At 29.7% G+C, this 21,221-nt stretch overlaps 2 protein-coding genes across 2 annotated transcripts; one reads left to right on the forward strand and one right to left on the reverse strand.

Annotated features, from left to right (window-relative positions):
- The first annotated feature begins 995 nt into the window (after positions 1–995).
- On the forward strand, positions 996–3,679 carry LOC101259098 (Myb-like DNA-binding family protein). The gene is made up of 3 exons (NM_001348158.1): positions 996–1,561; positions 2,163–2,642; positions 3,281–3,679. The coding sequence occupies exons 1-3, from the start codon at positions 1,270–1,272 to the stop codon at positions 3,466–3,468; spliced, it is 960 nt and encodes a 319-aa protein (NP_001335087.1). The 5' UTR covers positions 996–1,269; the 3' UTR covers positions 3,469–3,679.
- A 2,181-nt stretch (positions 3,680–5,860) lies between these two features.
- Positions 5,861–9,008, reverse strand: LOC101259385 (UBP1-associated protein 2A-like). The gene is made up of 2 exons (XM_004249311.5): positions 7,363–9,008; positions 5,861–6,172 (listed from the first exon to the last, which is right to left on the reverse strand). Exon 1 carries the CDS (start codon positions 8,590–8,592, stop codon positions 7,363–7,365), a length of 1,230 nt encoding a protein of 409 aa, XP_004249359.1. The 5' UTR covers positions 8,593–9,008; the 3' UTR covers positions 5,861–6,172.
- Positions 9,009–21,221: the final 12,213 nt, after the last annotated feature.

Consider the following 21,221-nt stretch of genomic DNA (forward strand, 5'->3'; position numbering starts at 1 on the left):
GTTACAATCGAAAGTATAATAAATAATTATTATTACTAACAAATTATACTGTAAAAGAAAAAAAAGTTACCTTTATGTAATTTTTATTTATATATTACTATTGTATTAACTGTTCGATTACCCTTTTTGGTTAAAGACAATGGTCTCGCCATTGTTTTTCTACTTCAGAATATTGTGCTGAATTTACATTTTTTAAAAATTATTTGAATTTAAAATATTTAGTTAAGAATGAATTATTGATAGATAATTTGTATCTTGATGATATTGTTTATCTCAAATATAAATAAACCTGACTTATTATACGCCTTTCATTCATATTTAGTTGTTATGATTTCATTTTTTAGATTCAAATAATAAGAACTTTAACTAATATTTTACTATATATATTTTCATCAGATTAATATGAAAAAAAATTGTAATTTATAATACTTTTCATATAGTTTTTAAATATCTAAATTTTTAATTTAATATATTGAATTAATATGAACTAATTTAACATTAAGTATTAGTCAAATTAACTTTCAAAAAATATAACATGACAACTAAAAATAGAAGGAAAAAAATAATAAAGTAACTTATTATAGTGTAATATGTATTTTTAATTAGTCATGATATAGTGTTAAACATATATATTATGCATCTACTTAAACAATAATAATAATATATTCAATATAATACATATATAAATATATAAATAATATGCATAACAAACAAATATATTAGTAAAGAATCCATATTAAAAGTAATTGGGAATAAAACATTAACAACCACAAATAATATAATATGAAAATAGTAAAAATGTTGATTTGAAAGTCATGTAAATATTTGCTAAATATATAGAATTAAAAAATTAAAGTAAAAAAAAAAAGAGAATTTTGATTCCTAGAAAAATGAAAGAATCGTGTAAGTTAATTTTTTTTATTTTTTTTATAAATATTTTTTATTTTATTCTTTTTATTTTTCTTATATATTCAATGAAAAGACGATTCTGTTTCATGCTTCTCGTCACTTGGTCCTTTTTAAACGTTACAAACTCTTCTTCTTTTTGTTCCCTTGTGCTCTCATTTCTTCTCTAAACATCAAAACAATGAAATTACTCTTCTTCTTTTTTTGGTCTAATTTTCTTACCAAGATTTAATCTTTTTTCAAAACTAATTCCTACCCATTTTTCCTTTTTCAAAGCAGAAAAAAACCCATTTTGAATCTTTAATTTTGGTTTAGTAAATCATTTTTTCCAAGTATAACAAAAAAAAAGGTGTATTTGAACACATGAATAGTAGTGTTGGTTCTTGTTATGTTCAAAAAATGAACTTTTTAGTCCCTTGTGTTGAAGAAAATCCTTGGAGATTACATCAAATGGAAAATAAGTTTAAGGATGAAGAAGAGGGATTAGTAGATTTAATTGGGATTAAGGATACTAATCATAATATTAATGGTGGTACAAAGTTATGTGCTAGAGGTCATTGGAGACCTCATGAAGATGCAAAGCTTAAAGAACTTGTTGGTCAATATGGTCCACAAAATTGGAATCTCATTGCTGAAAAACTTGAAGGAAGATCAGGTAATATTTCAAAGTTTTTGGGTATTTTTGTTGGATATTATATTATATAAATGAAGTGTTTATTATAGTATAAAGTTTGTTAAATGAGTTTAATTAAAATGTTTTTACATAGTGGCGGATCTAACTGAGTTCTAAAATTGTGGTTAGTTTCGCTACCTCTTTAGTTAGTTTTCGTCTTCAACTTGCTCATTTGCAATTATTATCACAAAAATGTCGAATCATGCCTCCACTTAATTAGTGGAACATGATTATTGGCCGGGACAAACGGTTGGTTTCAACCTGGGCTAGTGTTCAGTCTTGGTTGGTTCTATCTCTTTGTAGTAAGAAAAAGGCTAAGCCAATCAAACCTTGAAGGAGTTAGAAGAAATATCGCATTATTTGTGATCAATGAAGTGGTTGAGATTCACGTTCACAAAAAAAAAGTTCCATTTATCAAAGAGATTATCTAGTTTTTATTGCTGGTGGGAGATAACAGTTATTTATTAGTCAATATTACCTTTAACTACTCAAAATCTACTACGTCTAAATTCTGAATCCCATAACTTCTTTTTTTAAACGCAAAACTCAACGTCTAAATTTCAATTTTTTTCCTTTTTTTTAGGAAAAAGTTGTAGATTGAGATGGTTTAATCAACTAGATCCAAGAATCAACAGAAAAGCATTCTCAGAAGAAGAAGAGGAAAGATTATTATCAGCACACAAAATGTATGGCAACAAATGGTCAATGATTGCAAGGCTATTCCCAGGGAGGACAGATAATGCAGTGAAGAATCATTGGCATGTTATAATGGCAAGAAAACATAGAGAACAAAATAGTGTGTATAGAAGAAGAAAAACATCAAATTTGCAACAAATTATTGCTCCTAATAACAATAATAATAATGATGATGATAATGATGATATGATCATACAAAGTGATTCAACAATTTCTAGCAACATTGTTGATGATCTTCAAAGTGATTCAACTTGCACTAATCTTTCACTCACTCCATCTTCTTCTAAAGCAATAATTCATCCTTTTCTCATGACAAGATTTAATCATCATCATGTGGAGCATCAAGGAATCATCGATCCTAACAAAGGTATAAGCTTTTTCTCCCTTCTATTTTTACTTATTTAAATACGAGTTTAAGTTATATATATTGATAATATATAATATGTATATTTCTATTATTACTATAGTATATCATATCCTTTAAAAGTAGGTAGATTTTAAGGGTTATTTTCTTGTATAGAGTTATGATCTTATTGAGTTATTTTTCTTCTTGATTTAAATTTTTAAAATAAAAAAGCAATTCTTTATGGTAATAAATACTTCTCTCGTCTTATATTTGTTGTCTGTTTTACTAAAAATAGTTATACTTAATTACTTATCAATTTACAAAATAAAAAATTAATTGATTTTTACTCATTTTACTCTTAAAAGTAAAGAAGTTTGTCAAAGTTTAAAAAACACCTTTAAAGGTAAGTAAAACTACCCATCTTCTTTATAATTTCATAAAAACATATAAAGAAAGAAAGTGAACCACTAATTCGTAACAAAGTATCTATTAGTTAAATGTCCATACGAGAAATTAACTCAGATCTATTTTTAAAGAATTTGACTAAAATACAATAATATTTTTGAAAAGTCTGGAGTAACATTTGCTTGTGACACCTAGTGTATTATCATTTCTAGATCAATATATGTAAATCTTTTTAATTTTTGGTTTTAATATAGGGTTGTCAAGAGATGAAGAAGAGGTGAAAATGGGGTTGTATGGAAATATGTCAGATACAAATTCAGAAATTTCAGCATCTGAGTCAGTAGCCAACAACATGACCAATATTGTCAAGATTTATGAACAAGATGAAGATGATATAAAAACTGTGAACTTCATTGATTTTCTTGGAGTTGGAGCCACTTGAAAATTAAATATAAGTGGGATTTTGAGGGTATTTTATTTTATTTTATTACATAATATATATTAATGTGGAATTGTAGTAACAATTAATAGAAGCTAATTAAGAGTTTATTTTGTCAACGGATGAAGTAGGATTAATTAGTTTGTAATTTGGTGGTGATTACTTAATATTGTCTCTAATTATGTTCTATTAATAGAGTTATATTGAAATAGTACTTCTTTTGGTTTGTACAGTCTTCTCTATGAATGGAAAAAAGAAATAAAAATGAAGTCTTTGAAGGGTAGGTTGATACTGGTAAAGTTTCGTTTATTTTTGTTAAGATTATCTAACGTCATATTTTGAATATATACATATGTTTCATTAAGATTTGAATGCTAAAATAGGTTAGAAAATGTTTTTAAAAAGTAAATATAAAATTGACTTCGTATTTTATAAATAAAATATTTCAGGTATTTATTTGATAATTGATATTGGTGATGACTAACGATAATGGTTGTCTGGTCGATTTGAAATGGCGTTGATTGATGACGGTGGTTGAGAGTTGTGTTTTATGGACCAGTGATTAAACCATAATTATTATTGGTAACGATTGATAATTAGTAGTGGAATAATATTGATACTTACGGCGATGGTGAATGATAATGACAGACAGTTGATGATATATAATACTGATTAATAGTGATAATTATTCCTGGTGATTTACTGGATGCAGTAATAATGATTGACGATGATAATTGTAAATAATGGCTAATATTGATAATTGATTTTGATGTTTGACGATAGCGATAGTAACGGTTATAGTTGGTTTTGAGGATAGTGGTTGTGGATGACGAGTAATGATAATGAATGACAATAATAATTACGATTAATGATGATTGTGGATGACGTGGTTGACGGTGGTGATAGTTATGACTAAAATGGTGTGGTTCTCAAAATAATTCAAAAGAAGTCAATTTAATTTGAATGAATGACATTGAAATATTAATTGTAGTTTTTGGCCTATAAGGCAAAAGATAAAGAAAAAAGGGGTTTATTTGCCTATCTTTTATGACTTTTTTGTTTGGAGTTTGGTATACTTTTGTTGACTGCCTGTGATAGTTGAAAAATAATTTTATTATATTTTTGCATGTTTTCTTTTAATAATTACTAAATACTTTTTACACGTGTGCTTCATAATGACATCTTTCTGGCATGCCTTTTAATTTTGCATGAAATAATTAACTCCTTTTTTTACTATTTCTGATTGGATTAAGTGAACCTAATCACTTATAGATTAAAATAATAGTAAAAAAAATTAAACACATATATGAAAATCTATTGAGAGCTAACGTGAGCAAGCTTATACAATAATCAGTACACTTATGTTTGTATAAAAAGTCTGAATAAGATTATATAATATGAAAATTTGATACATAAATTATTTTATGTTCGTATAAAATGTCTGTTCGTAAGGGTGCACAATTCTACACTTCTGTTCGTAAGGGTGCACAATTTTACATATATATCCATTCGTCAAAATAGTTAACGAATGCATGTGCATACTCATCTATATATATGAGTCTACATTTGAATTCTGACGTATATATCACACAAAAACAATTTTATCGTCTGATTAAAAGTTCACGTGAAAGAAACCATAAGACATTGATAAGATAAAGTTGAAAGATTTGAGAGAATATTTTCTCCAATCAATTCCTAATTATCTGCAGAAATACTGCAGACAGTCTTGTCTTTTATCATATGATGGATTGATAGTCTTCACACACAGGGAAATAGAGATTCCTTTGTTTACTTTCTCATTTGTTTGCACTTAACGAAGTTTTAGTCTTAGTTAATTAAGTTTCGATTATAAGTTTGTTTATTCATTGAAATCGTTTGGTAGCTGATTAGAATTCGATATTCCTGATTTCCTTATAGCTTATACATGAAATCTATAGTACAATCTTGGCATCATTAACATGTCTATTTAAAATTTTCTACAAAGATTACATGTGATTTATCACAACTCCATTCATTTTCACTACTAATTCCACCATTATCAACTACCACCACACACCGCCACCATCAGCAGCAGCGGAATAAAAGTGACTAGTAGACGTTATTTCTACGACAAACAAAGATGGCTAGGAAGGAGAACTTGTCACAGAGACAGAAATCTTGTCAAAATTGGTAAGAAAACTGTCTTATCAAAAGAAAAGTATATAGGCAACGGGGAACCTTAGTAGCTCAGTTGATTGGCTAATTGATTGATTGACTACCTGAACTCTCATCTTGTTGGTCAGGATTCGACTCCCCACCTTGTAATCCCCTACCTATTTCCCCTCCCCCTGCCTTAAGTATTATAGGCAACACATAGCTCAAAAGGAAGATATCAACGGCGGAAAAACAACAAATATAGCAGAAAAGTTCAGCCTACTTTGCAATGACAAAAGGATGTAATAATTCTGTATGTAACAATTCTAAAATGTATATCATCATATTCAATCCAAATGCGAAATACTAAACCAAACGGCTTACATACGAGCATTTTAGGTAGGATATGTGACACTAGTTGTTGCAAGAAGGAAATGTAGACGCGGATGTACTTCTGGTTCGAGCTTTTTACAGATATACTCTAATTCCAGACATCTTCTCAATATGTTGGACGCTGCACATCAGAATGCTAACTTCATCCATTCTCACACATAGCCCAGAGCCGCTCTGTCATCTGTTGCAGGAGAAGAGTTTCATAGATGATCAGATGAACACGAGGATCACGAATAAGAAACAGATGTGGTAAAGCCTGAAATGATAACTGATGAGTATGTGTTGTTTTACGCTTAAAAGTAGCACAAGACACTGAGGTGAATGATACTAAATTTAAGATTCTGATCCGACAATTGCTGAAAGGTTCTATGCTAAGAGATGCAAGTATTAAGAATCCGGATCATAGGATCACAACACCTTGAAATCCACTTATTCCAGTAATCAGTAATCAGAATTATTAGGCATTATAAAAAGGTGGAGGACAGAACTTGCATCGCCAACACTTGTGTTTCTTTTCCCAAGTAATGAAATTTCATCCAAGAGCATCAAGACGATGCAGAGAAGAAAAGACAAGTGCACTTGTGTTAGTATGACCGTAGCAAAACTCCGGTTCCAGCTTTCAGCTATCCAGGAGCAGCCCACTACCAAAAGTACAGATGTTTAATGAACACCGAAACTGACATACAAAGCTCGTTCATCATGTTTCCTTACTGATTTCTATTCGGGTTTTTTTTTAGAGAAGTGTAGATTTCCCCTTACTTGGAGTAGTCAGTGTTTTTTCAAGTTCGAGTTAATACTTCATGTGATTGAAATTTCAAGTAAATTAATAAACGATGCAAACCTATACTATTCCCTAAAATTTGTACAAATTGCAAAAAACATAGTAATTCGTCTAACATTCTTCTCGCTAGCTAGAATACCATAGACTATTTGCTAAGATTACAAGGTCAATTGGTCAAAATGGAACATACAGAACAAGAAAGGAGAATATATTAATAATATTCAATAGAATGCAGCACACATAATCCCTCACAGAAATGTAGTGAAAGATAGAAGCAATCAGCGGGTCAATCTAAATGTCACATACAAAAGTTGATGTAACCATAGGACACATTCTATGAGTGAATTACTAATAGAACAAACAAATGAAATTCAGTTTGATCAAATACGCTATCTAAGCTCTACTTGACAAATACTTTGAAGCACGACTAAAGTCAATATTTACGGTATGTCAATCACCTAAACCTATAGTCTTCAAAACTAATAAAAAGAAGGCTGCTAAATATACATTCATATACTGATATTTACATTTAAGACAATATGAGCTTGAATAACTATGAATCATATTCAAGTAAGCTGAAAAGACATTACCTAGCGGCCCAGAGACGAGGGATAGGTCACCCCTCCTGCGCCGGATGAATCATCTGCAGGTGTAGTTCTTGTTGCCATTGCTGCTGACCCTCCAAAAGAAGGCTGCCACATTTGTAGACCCTGATAAGGCCCTAATCCCTGCAATGCTGGGTCTGAACCAAAATTAGCTATGACAATCGGACTAATGCCACTTATACCATAACCAGCACCAATCCCGCCAAACAACGGATTAAATCCTGGTGCAAGCAATGGGTTGATTCCAAATCCCATGTTTTGCCCTATCAAAAGGGGCAGAGCATTCATACTCGCGCCACTCAATATCCCGGGAGTCACGCCAAAACCATAACTCATTTCATTCTGCTGCACACCTTGATTTGCATTACTACTACCAGCATTGTTCAAATTCTCCACAAATTTCTTGCAAAACAATTGACAACCATCAAACAATTTCTGTGGTTCCTCCAACGCCTTATTAGCCCCTTCAACAGACTTATACACAAATATAGCAAACCCCTTAAACTTCCCACTGACACTATCAATCCCTGATGGCCCTTCCTCAATTTCACCAAATTTCGCGAAAAAAGCTCGTAACTTTTCACCATCCACATCCTGCCCAACATTCCCAACATAAATTTTCCGGCCACCGGAATCTTGACCAGTCCCAGCAGGTCGCAAAGCAGCCAGCTGACAAGAAGTAGTACGATTCCCAATTTTCTTCTGGGGCTCCTTTAAAGCCCTTGTTGCCCCGACCCGTGTTTCGAATACCACAAACCCGTACCCTTTAGCTCTTCCTGTAACCTTATCAGTAATCAGCTTACACTCCTCGATTTTTCCATAGGGTTTAAAGGCGTCGAGCAATTGCTCTGAAGTTGCATCGTACCCGAGTCCATGAACGAAGATTTTCCGGTGGGTCGGGTCGGAATCGGCAAAAGATGTGAGCCGAGAAAGAATAGATGGATCCTTTGAAGCTGCGGTTTTGAATTGCTGGATTATTTGATCTTTACTGAATGGTTCAAGAAGTTTTCGAATAGTACATCGCTTAGTCTCCTCATCTTCGCCGTCGGAACCGAAATCTAGATCGGATTCGGATTCTTCGGGATCTTCTTCATACTCTACTTCTTCCAATTCTTCTTCTTCTTCTTCAGATGAAGATTGAGGTTGAATTTCAGGTTTTGGTTCTTCAGGTTGGGGCCTTGAGGTTGAAGATGATGATTTTCTCTTAGTCCCCATTGAAGCAAACTGTAAGCTCAGCTCAGCTCAGTACAGAGAAATTCTAAACCTTAGATCCCTTTCTTCTAGGGTTTATGTAAACATCAGTAAACGCGGGTCGGTTATCGGTTGAAATCAAAATTAAATTATCATAATCGGATTTTAGATTCTCAAAATCAAATTAAATTAAATGTGATATATGTTTATCGGTTTGGTTGTTATCAGTTTGGATTCAATTTGATTTGGTTATTCGATTATTAATAATATACAAAGATAAGAGAAGCGAGATGACAATAACCCATTCAAAACGAAATATAGTAAACGACTAATAATATAAAACTTTAGATTACTAAATCTACTTTGAGTAGAGCTTCAAAATTCACCATATTAATCTAAAAGGAAGAGATAATGATAATTCAAATTCTATCAAAATTGTCTTACACACTAAATAGATTAAAGATAAATTTTATAAAAACATATATAAATTCTTTAAAGTTGTTTATTCGAATAATATATTATGTGTGTATAATGATAAAATATATGTATATAATTGATCGATTCGATTTTGTTAGTTATTTGATTTTCACAAATAAAATTAAAATCAAATCAATTACTGTCCATTTTTTAAAATCTAAAACCAAATCAAAGTCAACCCCAACTAAGATCGATTTGACTTGATTTTTCAATTTAAATCGATTTTTATCCAAATCGTGAATACCCCTATATTAGTTATGTCGGTCTCTAATTTACAAATTGAATGTCGTATTAATTTGATTAGAACAATTTACTTATTAACTAGCTAACAAACATTTTAAAATTATACACAAATTAATACAAAAATAAGCTAAATCTTTACAAGCTACCAAACAATCCTAGGGATATTTGCTAGGGGACGGGATGTATAAATTTATCTCACAAATCGAGATATCCTATGAAATTAGTTGATCTATATAAAATAACTAATTGCTTTATTTTAGTACAAAAGATGAGATAATCTTGCATTTTATCTAGGGTTACCAACCTAATCCATGGACGAACGGCCTCTTAGGGATAGTTTGGCTTAAACATAACTTATGTTACAGAATAATTATATTGAAATTAATTCAGTTGAAATTTTAAATTTTGATATTATTCTTATTGACGATTTAGTTTGTTATATTAAAAATAACTATTGACATAATTTTTAAGAATAAGTTGTTTATTGACAAAAATATGTCCATCTTATTTAATAGAAAAAAAGTTTAAAGGATTTTATAGGTGCTTTTATCATTATAATTGTTTTATTATGAGATAACTAATCTAGATTTTATTATTCTATCCTCTCACATAAACAACTGATTTTGATATAACTTATTTAAAATTTAATAATCGTACAAAAACAAGACAATATTATTTTACTTTTTTTTATCTCAAGACTATTTATGTTTTGTTCAAACTACCAAATGACTCGTTAGAGTTTGTTGGAGGGTAATTGTGCACTTACATTGATCTTTTAGAGCTCCGTGAAGAGAAAAATGTTCACAAGTAGCTTTCGGTTAAAATTAAAAATTTATTCATACTCAATATTTACGAAGATAATATATAAATAAATACATGACATATGTTGACTATAATTCATGATTTAATTCCATGAAGGAAGAAAACATAGGATAAAGTAAGGTGGGTTGGGCCCAACCTGACCCTCCGAGAGATGGACGCTTGGTCCAATTGTGTTGGACTAGGCCTTACATTTCAAGCCCAATTGTGGGGATGAATTTTTATACAAAAAGTATAGGATAAAAATAAGAAGAAAAAAAAAACTATCTTATTAGCTATATATTCATACTTTATATATTAAGTCTAGAGAAAATGATCAAAAATCTTTCTAATTTATATTCGAATTTTCAACTGTACACTTTAACTTTACAGGAGTCTTATTATCCACATGAATTGTTTAAAACTGTAATAATTACACACTTCAAAAGCCACAGCCATATCTGTGTTGGCTTGTGAACTTCACGCGTTTACAGTTGAAAAATTCAATTAATGTATTATTTTTTTATCAAATTCTTTATAATTTCTTTCCACTTTTTTCTATACTCTTTCAATTTTTCAAATCTCTAAAGTAATTTCTTCCCCCAATTCTTTCAAATTCCTATGGGATTGTGAGGAAGTGAGATGAATATTGATTGCGGGAGCTTGTCAAGCGATATTTGAGTTTTGCTTGTCGGAGAACATTGAAAAATAATGTAAAAGGAACTGTGCATATCGCTGTTACGTCGTCGAAGTTCTGCTTGCTTCGCCGCAGCTCGCTGGTCGCAAGACTTTGTTGTTGTTGTTGTTGTTGTAGTTGACCTTGTTGTGAGAACAAAGGTAGGTCTTCATGGTGGTTGTCTCGAAACAAAAAAGAGATAAGAGGAGAGGGGGAGAAGAGAACTGGATTTTGTTGGTGGTTTGAGTTTCGCCGGAGGCGGCGACAGTGATGACTGATGGTCGAGCAACAAAAGAGGGAGAACAAACGAAAGCATTTGCAACGTCACTAATGGAGGTCAATTGAGATTGAATCCTGTTATTGATTAATTGAAATTTGAAATTGATAATTAAAGGATCTATAATAAAAAGAAAAAAGAACATTCTCACTAGGAAGTTCAATTGAATTTGATGTAAAATCAATGCATTTATTTTCTCAAATTTGATCCAAATTTCATTTTTGGATGATTGAAAAACATGTCATTTTATCTTTAATTGAATTGATTGTTTTTTCTAAGTTCTTACATGAGAGTTTATAAGTTTGTGTGAAATCAACAATGGTAAATTCGGTGTAAGAATTTGGTCTTTGTTGCTATGGAGAAGAAAGATAATAAATTTAAAAAAATAAATAAAAATACATATATTTATAATAGAGATATTAAAAATAAAAATTTTAATATTTGTTTTTCGTGTCCACTCTCTCAAAGAGAATGAACACTCTCTTCGCCAGCTAAGCATTTAGAAGGGTAATAATAAGTTTTATACAATAAGGGGGGGGGGGGGGGAGGGGGGGGATTGTAGGACTCCCTTAAAGTTGAAGTGTGAAGTTGAAAATCGAAATATAAATTGGAGGGGATTTTGATTCATTTTCTGTTAAGTCTATCTATGCTTTCAAATATTCGTATGTCTTACTAATTAAGAAATCTTGATCATATATTGAGAAAAATATAATCAAACAGATATAATTTCTTAATACTAGATATACTAAAATAGAAAGAGAAGTGAATAAAATAGTCATGTATCATAGATACATGCAAATATTACTGGATACACATTAGATATATGTATGTGTATGTAATTGGTGGTGATTCACATGAATTCGGGATACCGGATACATATGAAAGTGAAGAACAAAATGGGAGAAAGGCGAATGTGATTTGTCTGTGTATCCTAAATACATGTGAATCCATTAGATACAATGTATCTATTTTAAATTACATATAATTTTGACCTGATATATCATATGATATAGTTATCTAAATGTATCAAAATCTAATAAGATTCGTAATATTATAAAATTATAGTGTATCTAAGTAGGAGTGAGTTGATAAAATAAGTGAATTATTAACCAATCTAAATATGTTAAGTGGATCATTAACCCATCCAAAATATAAACAAATAAAATGAGTGAACTAATTTTGTCATCTTCATGCATAGTTTTTTTTTTATTCGATATCCGATATCTATATTAGAGTTTTATTAAATTCAGATTAACATCGAGAAGTTTCACATTGGAATGTAAAGAATTTCCTAATAAAAACGACTTTGTATTTGAAAAGACTTAATCTAAAACCTTTGATTAAAAATAAAAAAATACTTTCCGCTCTATCATAATCCTCGATAGTACCTCTATGTATAGATGCACTATTCATTATTCTCCATGCTTTTTTTTTGTACTTATTGGCAACTCATAGTATATTTATTAATTAAATTCAAGATAAATTTGTTATATTATAAAAATGCCTGAAATCTAGCATGACAGACTTTCTCTCTTATCTCATTTGTCTCCATAAATTAAACAACACATTTTGTTCGTTGGTTAGTATATTAAGAATATTAATTCAATATTTAATTATATGTACACAAATTGGCCACGTCTTCATGGCAATAAATTTACTAATCATCGATATGAATTGTAGCGGAATGCTTCAAAAAATTTTAATCAGAAATGTCAGATATAATCTTTACAAATGAAGCAGATTTCTTCTGAGAGTGGTGTCTTCATAAATAAACATTACGTTATAATTTGTAAATTAATTATGCTTAAATTATAAATATCAGACACTGAATTCGAAAGAAAAAGAGATATCTAATTGCTAGTTATTGCCAATATTTTATTTTATCTTGTTTTTATCTATGTTACATTAAATTTTGCTAATACATTAATACTTGGATAGGGATATTTTTTTTTATAAGTTTCTATCGTCAAGTTATACAAATAATTTTTTAAAAAGTAAATTTTATATAAATATACTTGTTGTTTGTATAAATTTAATTTAAAGAGTTGCATATGTATTCCACCTAGCTTGTAAATGTCTAGTTAAAGAGATTCAAAATTGTCATTATCTCCTAAATACAACTATTATAATAATGATATATAACACCACCACCAATAATTACCTTTCAATTTAAAATAAACTTAAATCTATTATACGAATTTTTACTCTATTTAAAATAAATTTAAACATTCAGACGATTATATTAAAGTCAAAGATCAAACAATATGTAACGACCTGTTTAATCGTTTGGAACAGCAGATTTTATTTCTGGAAAAACAGGTTGAGGCGACGGACCCCACGACGGACCGTCATGGGCACGACGGACCGTCGCAGGGTCTCGTTTCAAAACACTTAGAAAATCTGAAAATTGGGTACTGAAATCGACTCTCTGAACTTCGTAACGGAATGGCAGGACGGACCGTCACAGGTGTGACGGACCGTCACAGACCCTTCAGAGAAATTGAGTCTCTGAAGTCTGTGACGGAGCAGCAGGACGGACCGTCGCAGGCGCGACGGGCCGTCACAGACTGCGTAATCCCAGTCTGGGTCGAATTTCTTTATACGTTTTAAGGGACGTTTTTGACTATTCCTGCTTTAATTATAAAGTTAGTGAGTTAATGTTAATAAGTCTAATTACTTGGGGGTTAAAAGAGGTAACCTTAAGTTAATTAGTGGGTTATTATTGTCATCTTTTATTCTTAATTATATGCTAATTAGGGTAAAAGAAAGAGGGTTTGAATAAAGAAAATAGAAAGAACAAGAAGAGAGAGAGAGGGTCGATCGAGAAGGGGAAACACAAAGCTTTGGAGAGAATTTGCTTGCTTGATCACTAATCTTCGGTGGAGGTAGGTTATGGTTTTTATGCTATTTGTAGTAAACTCTTAATAGCGAATGATATGTATGGATAGTATTGTAAACCCTTCTATATGCTTAATTGTATGCTTGCATGAATGTGATTATATGATTGTGATAAAATAAGCATGATGAAGCTATTGAATCCTAAATCTTGAAAGATAACCCTAATCTACTTTGTTAATGATGATTCCTTGGTATAAAAGAAGGCTTGATGAACGAAAGTAGTGAGATTAGGGGATCGGGTGCCACGTTCCGGTATCAGGATAGAATATGGATCGGGTGCCACGTTCCGGTACCGGGATAGTATATGAGGATCGGAGTGTCACGTTCCGACACCAGGATAGAATATGGATCGGGTGCCACGTTCCGGTACCTGGATAGTATATGAGGATCGGAGTGTCACGTTCCGACACCAGGATAGTATATGGATCGGGTGCCACGTTCCGGTACCAGGATAGAATATGGATCGGGTGCCACGTTCCGGTACCAGGATAGAATGAGGATCAGAGTGTCACGTTCCGACACCAGGATAGTATATTGAGGAGCAGAGTGTCACGTACCGACACGAGGAGAATAAAGATAATGAATCTTGAAAGATGTTAATATATTCAATCTAATGAACCGAATTCCCAAATGAGTATGATGAGAAGGCGTGAGTCCTCATTGATGAGCTTGGTGTTGTAACCAAGGGTTATGGTAACTGTAAATGCTGCATGCTAAGGATATTAGTTGATTTTATGATATTGCTTAATATATACTGTTTTCTATTTTGAGTTGGCCGATGATACCTACTCAGTACCCGTGTTTGTACTGACCCCCTACTTTTATGTTTTCTTCTTTGTTATTTGTGGAGTGCAGCAAACGTGCCGTCGTCTTCAACTCAACAGTAATTCTAGCCAGTCTTCATCACACCGGATCTTCAGGGTGAGCTAATGCTTCTAGCTTGGACTGGATCTTCTTCCTCATGTATTGATGCCTTGAAGTTCCGGCATGGACTAGTTTTTATTTGTTTTAGCTTCTTAGAATACTCTTAGTTTAGTAATTTGATCATAGATGTTCTTGTGGTGATGACTTCCAGATTTTGGGGATAATAATAGTTGTTGAGTTTTTAGAAGTTATTGAATTGATTTTATTAATGAGTTAAGTCTTCCGCATTACCTTATGTTGATATTACATTGAAATATTAAGGTTTAGATTGGTTGGTTCGCTCACATAGGAGGGTAAGTGTGGGTGCCAGTCGCGGCCCGAATTTGGGTCGTGAAACGATATTTTAGTACATTATACATATCTTAAACTACTTTTAAACCAAAAATATTAGAAAATTAGAAAATTTTCTTTAATTTCTTAAATTTCATATTAAAGTAAAAATCAGAAAAAAAATTGAAATAAAAAGAGTAGATTTCTTTTTTTTCCCCTAAATATTAAATATTTTATAATCTCTCCAATCAACAAATTAAGAGAATGTTCTTCTTTGCTACCAAACCCATTGGTACTGTTTTCTTGCATACTTAAGTGACTGCAAATCTAACAACATGAATATTTGGTTGGTGAATAATAATATTTTCTTTCATTTTATATAAATTATAAAACTATAGAGCAATGCATGTAACATATTAATGAAAACTAGATACATTGAATTTTTTCTATCCCATGATATTACTATGATAATGCTCAACTTTTTTTTTTTTATATCCCATGATACTATGATAAAGTATATGTAGTGTTCAAGTCACGTTACACATATCTCGATTAATTGTATGAATTATCTCAACGAGATTTCAGCAAGCCTTTCTCCTGCGGAAATAGCCCAATTGCATTGGGAAACTGAAGAGAAGGTCGCGACCAGTGTGGCAGGCGTATAATCCCTAATCAACATAGCTTTTCCACCAAAATTTAATTTGGTATTTTAAATACTTTTCGTCGTTATAAATTTCAAATATATAACTCATTCAAAATTTTATCTTTCTCGCCCAACAAATAAAAAATAAAGAAATTATAATTCTTTTATTTAATTATTGAACACTAGAAATGAATTAAGAAATTCACTTGCTACTTAAAGAAAAATATTTTATTTCCTATCAACCCCATATATATATATATATACACACACAAAAATAGTGATATAGAAGAAATATATATTCACTTTTTTCTTGGAAATTGTAACAATTTGCAAAGATCTTTGGAACCAGGTTTGTATCTTTTGTTCAGGATTATTCTTTTGATTTGGTCAGTAGGGAAAATAAAAATAAATATAGTAAGTAATTATTTTATTAATTTATTCTTTATTTTTGTTTTTTTTATGAGGTTTTATTATATATATATATATATATATATATATACACACGCTTTTTATTCCTTTTGCTATGACATGACATAAAAAGTTGATGCATCTAATTTTACCTAACAATCAATTTTAAGCCAATTACTAAAATAGAAAAAAATAAATCTACCCAAGTATATTTTATCGATAATGCGAAATCAGAATTTATAGTTTATAAATAAATTTTAATAGTTATTTTATTTATTCAAGTAATTTCTTAAAAAAAATACAAAATTTGATTAAAACAATAAAATATATATAGTCTAGGCTCACATTCCCTAATTTACTTATATATTCCTTCATCTTCATGTCTAATAGCAAAAAGACTACAAAGTGAGATCCAAACATGGTGTTCCATTAAATTAAAGATATTCATATCAATTTTTTCTTTCATTTTCAAAATATAACACTCAAAACAATCAGTTAAGTATTAATAAAATTCTGTTATTCACATCATAATCTTCAATTGACATATCATTTCTTTTTCAGACAAAACTCATCGAACCCATTAAATTATATTAGTCTTTCTATAATTCTCGATAGACGTCTCATTTTCCTTTCAAGACAAAACTTGTACTGCATAAGGTACCTATATTAAACTAAAAATCACTTCATATCAACTTTTTCTTTTATTTTCAAGATACAGTACTTAAAATAGTCGATTAATTAAGTACGATCATTTCTTTATCCATTATCTTCGATACACGTATTATTTCCATTTCAAGACAAAACTCATCCAATCAATCAAATTATATTAGTATTCCTCCTTCACATATCTCAAAGCACACAAGACTATAACACTTCATGTTAGTTTTAAGATAATTCTTACCCTACAAAGCACAATTCCCCAATTTGTATCAAACAACAATTCTTCTTCCTTTATTTTTTTTTTTGCTTATTGGGGTCCAAATTATTTTTGTTTTTTTTTCATCTATGAATTAAATGCCCACAACAATTTTTCTAAATTTTTCAAAGCAAAGGGACCCTCTCACAGTTCACATCCACACATTAAGCCTTAGGATTTTAAACAAAAAAGTAGATCTGTTACATAGCCAAGAGACATTGAGACATGCAATAATTTAATCAATGTGACCAAAAAACAAAATTGGTTTAAAATAAAGTAGTGGCTAAGAGTACAACAAGAAGATAACAATGGAAAAAAAACTAATCATATAAATAGATGATATTATTTATCTTTTAAATAGCTTGCCTTTTGTTCTTATGTCAATGAATTGATGAGACAGAAAGTGTTCAAAATTATATGAACTATTAATATGGGACCTTGTTTATTTTGGAAATCATGTTATATTATTGGATGTGATATTACTAAATTTGAAATTTAATAAATGTATATCTATTTTGTTGATTTAAGATTTTTAACGTAATGGTTCAACTTTTAAGATTCAACTGCTAAATTATTGTCTTTTAACTAAGATCATTGCGAGTATTATAAGATAATTTAATCGCACGATTATTTCTTTAAATGAGTAATTTTTTTTGTCTTTCAAATGAACGTGTCATTGATTTTAACCCGTATAGAATCTAGTGAGACAAACATAACTTACAAGATAATATGATCGCAAAAAGTTAAAAGATAAAGACTAGTATAATCAAATTTATAAAGTTTAAATTAAAATAATTGTGTTTCACCTTGTTGTTCATAGTGAATAATTTATTTATGAAATATTCGTAACAAACTATGAAAAAAAATATAAACCTTTCTAATATAAATTATAATGTACTACCTATTTCTCTTTTGGTTATATAAAAAAGACATTTGAGATTTCAATTTATATATTCCTTTTTTTAATTTAAATGATTATACTTTCTTTTTAATTTGTTCCAAATAATTAAGCTTTTAAAAAAACATACATTCTCTCTCCCTCCTTGATCTAATATGATTTGAAAACTCAAATGATTGATAAAGAGAAATTAAAGGTTAATAATTCTAAAATATTCCACAGAAAAGAATAGCAGAATTTTTAATTTATATTCATGTATCTTGAATTATAAAGTTTATTAAATTGAGGATTAAACTTAGGTTGTTTAAACAAAATAATAAAATTATCGTCTTTTATAATTTGGATATGATTTTTCTCACAAAAAAAATGTATCAAAATCAAATCCACCCAAAATTTTGAAGGGAATTATTTGATTAGTTAAATACTAATCATTTTTTTTCCCTTTTTTTTTATTAGTTAGTAATTATTGTATGGGAATTTTCATTCTTTATTGTTTTCCCCATTACTATATTTTAAGGGGTACTCATGTGAGAGAAAGATTTGAGGTTGGTGGGATAGTTTTGGTGTCTCTATTCTTAATCAGACGTTTCGAATTTTAATTTTTATTTCGATGGTATTTATCCCCTTTAATAATTTTATATGATGCTAATTTGATTTAGTAGAACGATATAATTAACAAAATTTATTTCTCTGTTTTATCGTAGTAATTCTCGCTAGAATATGGGTGGTCTAGTGATCGAAAAAATGGGATTGAAAACTACTAAGGTTTCAAATACAAATTTTGAGAACGTACACTAAATAATTTTTTCATATTTATTCAAACCTTAATGGATAAAATTAATCATGACTTATGCTAATGTCGACATTGATGAGTCATATATAACAGTTACTTTATAAAATACAAAAATGTGCGTAAGTCGATTAGACGGATCCAGATTAGATTATAGTTGTTTTATAACGTGCATGGTGGGACATTAGTTTTAAGATATACAAAGACTTTTTAAATGTAGGTGTCACACCATTTTTGGAATAAATCATGATAAAGATTAGCATGGTACAATCTATATTATTGATAGATCAAAAGCAAGATTAGAGTTTTTAATGTCGTCACTAATGGAAAATACTAGGTTAATTAAAATATCATAATTAATGTCCTCTTTTAATATCTTATCTAAATCTTATTGGCCAAATGTACTAATAATATTAAAGTTAGGACATTGCTCCGGATTTGTTGGGGGGTGGGGTACATTTGTTGTATAATGTAACTATTACTTGCTCAAGAGGTGCGTGGAAAATCATAAAGTGACAGAAAATAAATTATAATCACAAAAAAATATATATAAAGAAACGTGAATATTTATCGCTCAATATGTAGTGTAGGGTTTAGTTTTATTTCTCCCTCGATTCTTCTTTTTATCCATCATTCGATGATCACCGATTTCTTGAACTGAGATGGTTTGAATTTGATCTCTTTATGAATATTTCATGAATTTGTGGAATATGCAAATGTCTCGAATATAATACACTTTATTTAGATATAAAATTAGGGTTTAGAATTAGAGTAGTCTCTAAAAATCTAACATGAATCAAATACTTCATGTAGAGTCTCAACTAAAATTGAATATGTCTTGCAGACTCGCTACAACTTTTTAATGTCCGCATAATCTTTTTAAAAGTTTGAACCAGAAGCGTTTATTAGGAACACTTTATCATGTTATTCAGGTGTGATCAATTAGATCATGTTATTGTTCGAGTGTTTAAATAAAATTTACTTATTTAAGGTAATGATGAAGTCAACTTTTCAGTTAGAGAATTCAAAATATTTTTTTTGTTTTCGACCTCGTGTCAGTCCGGATGTCGAGCGAATTGATCCTTAAATTACAAGTGCATTGTATATAGTACTACATCTATTTACACAATTTAACGTGACATAATACATAAATAGACATCTTAACTCTATTTTAACGTAAAATAAATACCCTAATTTTAAGGATGCACATTTGAACAATTCAACTCACTTTATGTGTCAGTTGAACATTCAAACTTATAACAAAAATTATGTTCATCTAGACACCACTAAATTTGTATATCATCTCAACATCAAGTGTTAACGAGACACGATTAAAACAAGTTAACTGTCTAAATATATATATTCAAAGATAACATGCTCAATACCCATTAATGTCAAATTAAGATGTCTATTTATATATATTACATCATTTTAATTTTAATCTTAATTAAATGTACAACTACCAGTGGGCAATGCATGTCAATAAAGGTCCTCTTCAAAATTATTGCTACATCTCATCAATATTTTTCAGGTCTATATCAACAGGACCAAATTTCCACTAAATAATTCTCTGTGTAATAATAAGTGACAATAAATAATATAATTCCATTATCCAACCACTGTTGTTGGCTAAATTAATATGAACATGGGACTTGAAATTGATATCTACCATTAGTTTACATGGACAATAGATTAAACATTTTTACCAAATTTTTAAAACATATAAACTAATTCTTATTTTTCAAAAGAAGTGTTTTAAATTTTTTTACGCTTGTAAGTAAACTATGACTTATAAAATATGTTTTTCTTTTCTTATTTAAATAAAGTCATTTTATTTAATCGATCAAACATAAAAATATTGTTAACCAATCATAAAAAATATTACTGATATAACTTGAAAAAGAGTTGGTAGATTGTACAATCACTACTATAATTTTCTCATAGTTTTTCATCATTCTCTATTTCCAATCATTGGAACCTCAAAACTGAAAATAAAAAATAAAACTTATATATATATATATATATAAAAGGAAGGTTCCTTTATTATTATTATTTTGATTTTCCATTTGATGTTTCGATGCTCGATATTAAAATTAGAGCTTGATTAAATTTAAATTTCTGTCGAAAATTTTTACATTAAGAAGTATTTTCTCTATTTTAAAAAGAATAATCTGATTTGGTTTAACACGAAATTTAAGAAAATAAAGAAGATTTTTAATCTTGTGATACTAAACTAAAGTTAACGTGAAATGTACAAAACTACCCTTTAATCTTGTGATCTTAAACATGCCACATGTAAAAAAAAAAATTTGAATCAGATACAATGCTTCCTAACAAAGACGATTTTGTTTTCAGAAAGACTTAAATCCAAATCTTTTGATTAAGAATAAAAGAGTACGTATTAATAATCAAATCACTCCAACACGACCATTGTC

The sequence above is a fragment of the Solanum lycopersicum genome, chromosome 10 (assembly GCF_036512215.1).
Source record: "Solanum lycopersicum chromosome 10, SLM_r2.1".
Taxonomy (NCBI): domain Eukaryota; kingdom Viridiplantae; phylum Streptophyta; class Magnoliopsida; order Solanales; family Solanaceae; genus Solanum; species Solanum lycopersicum.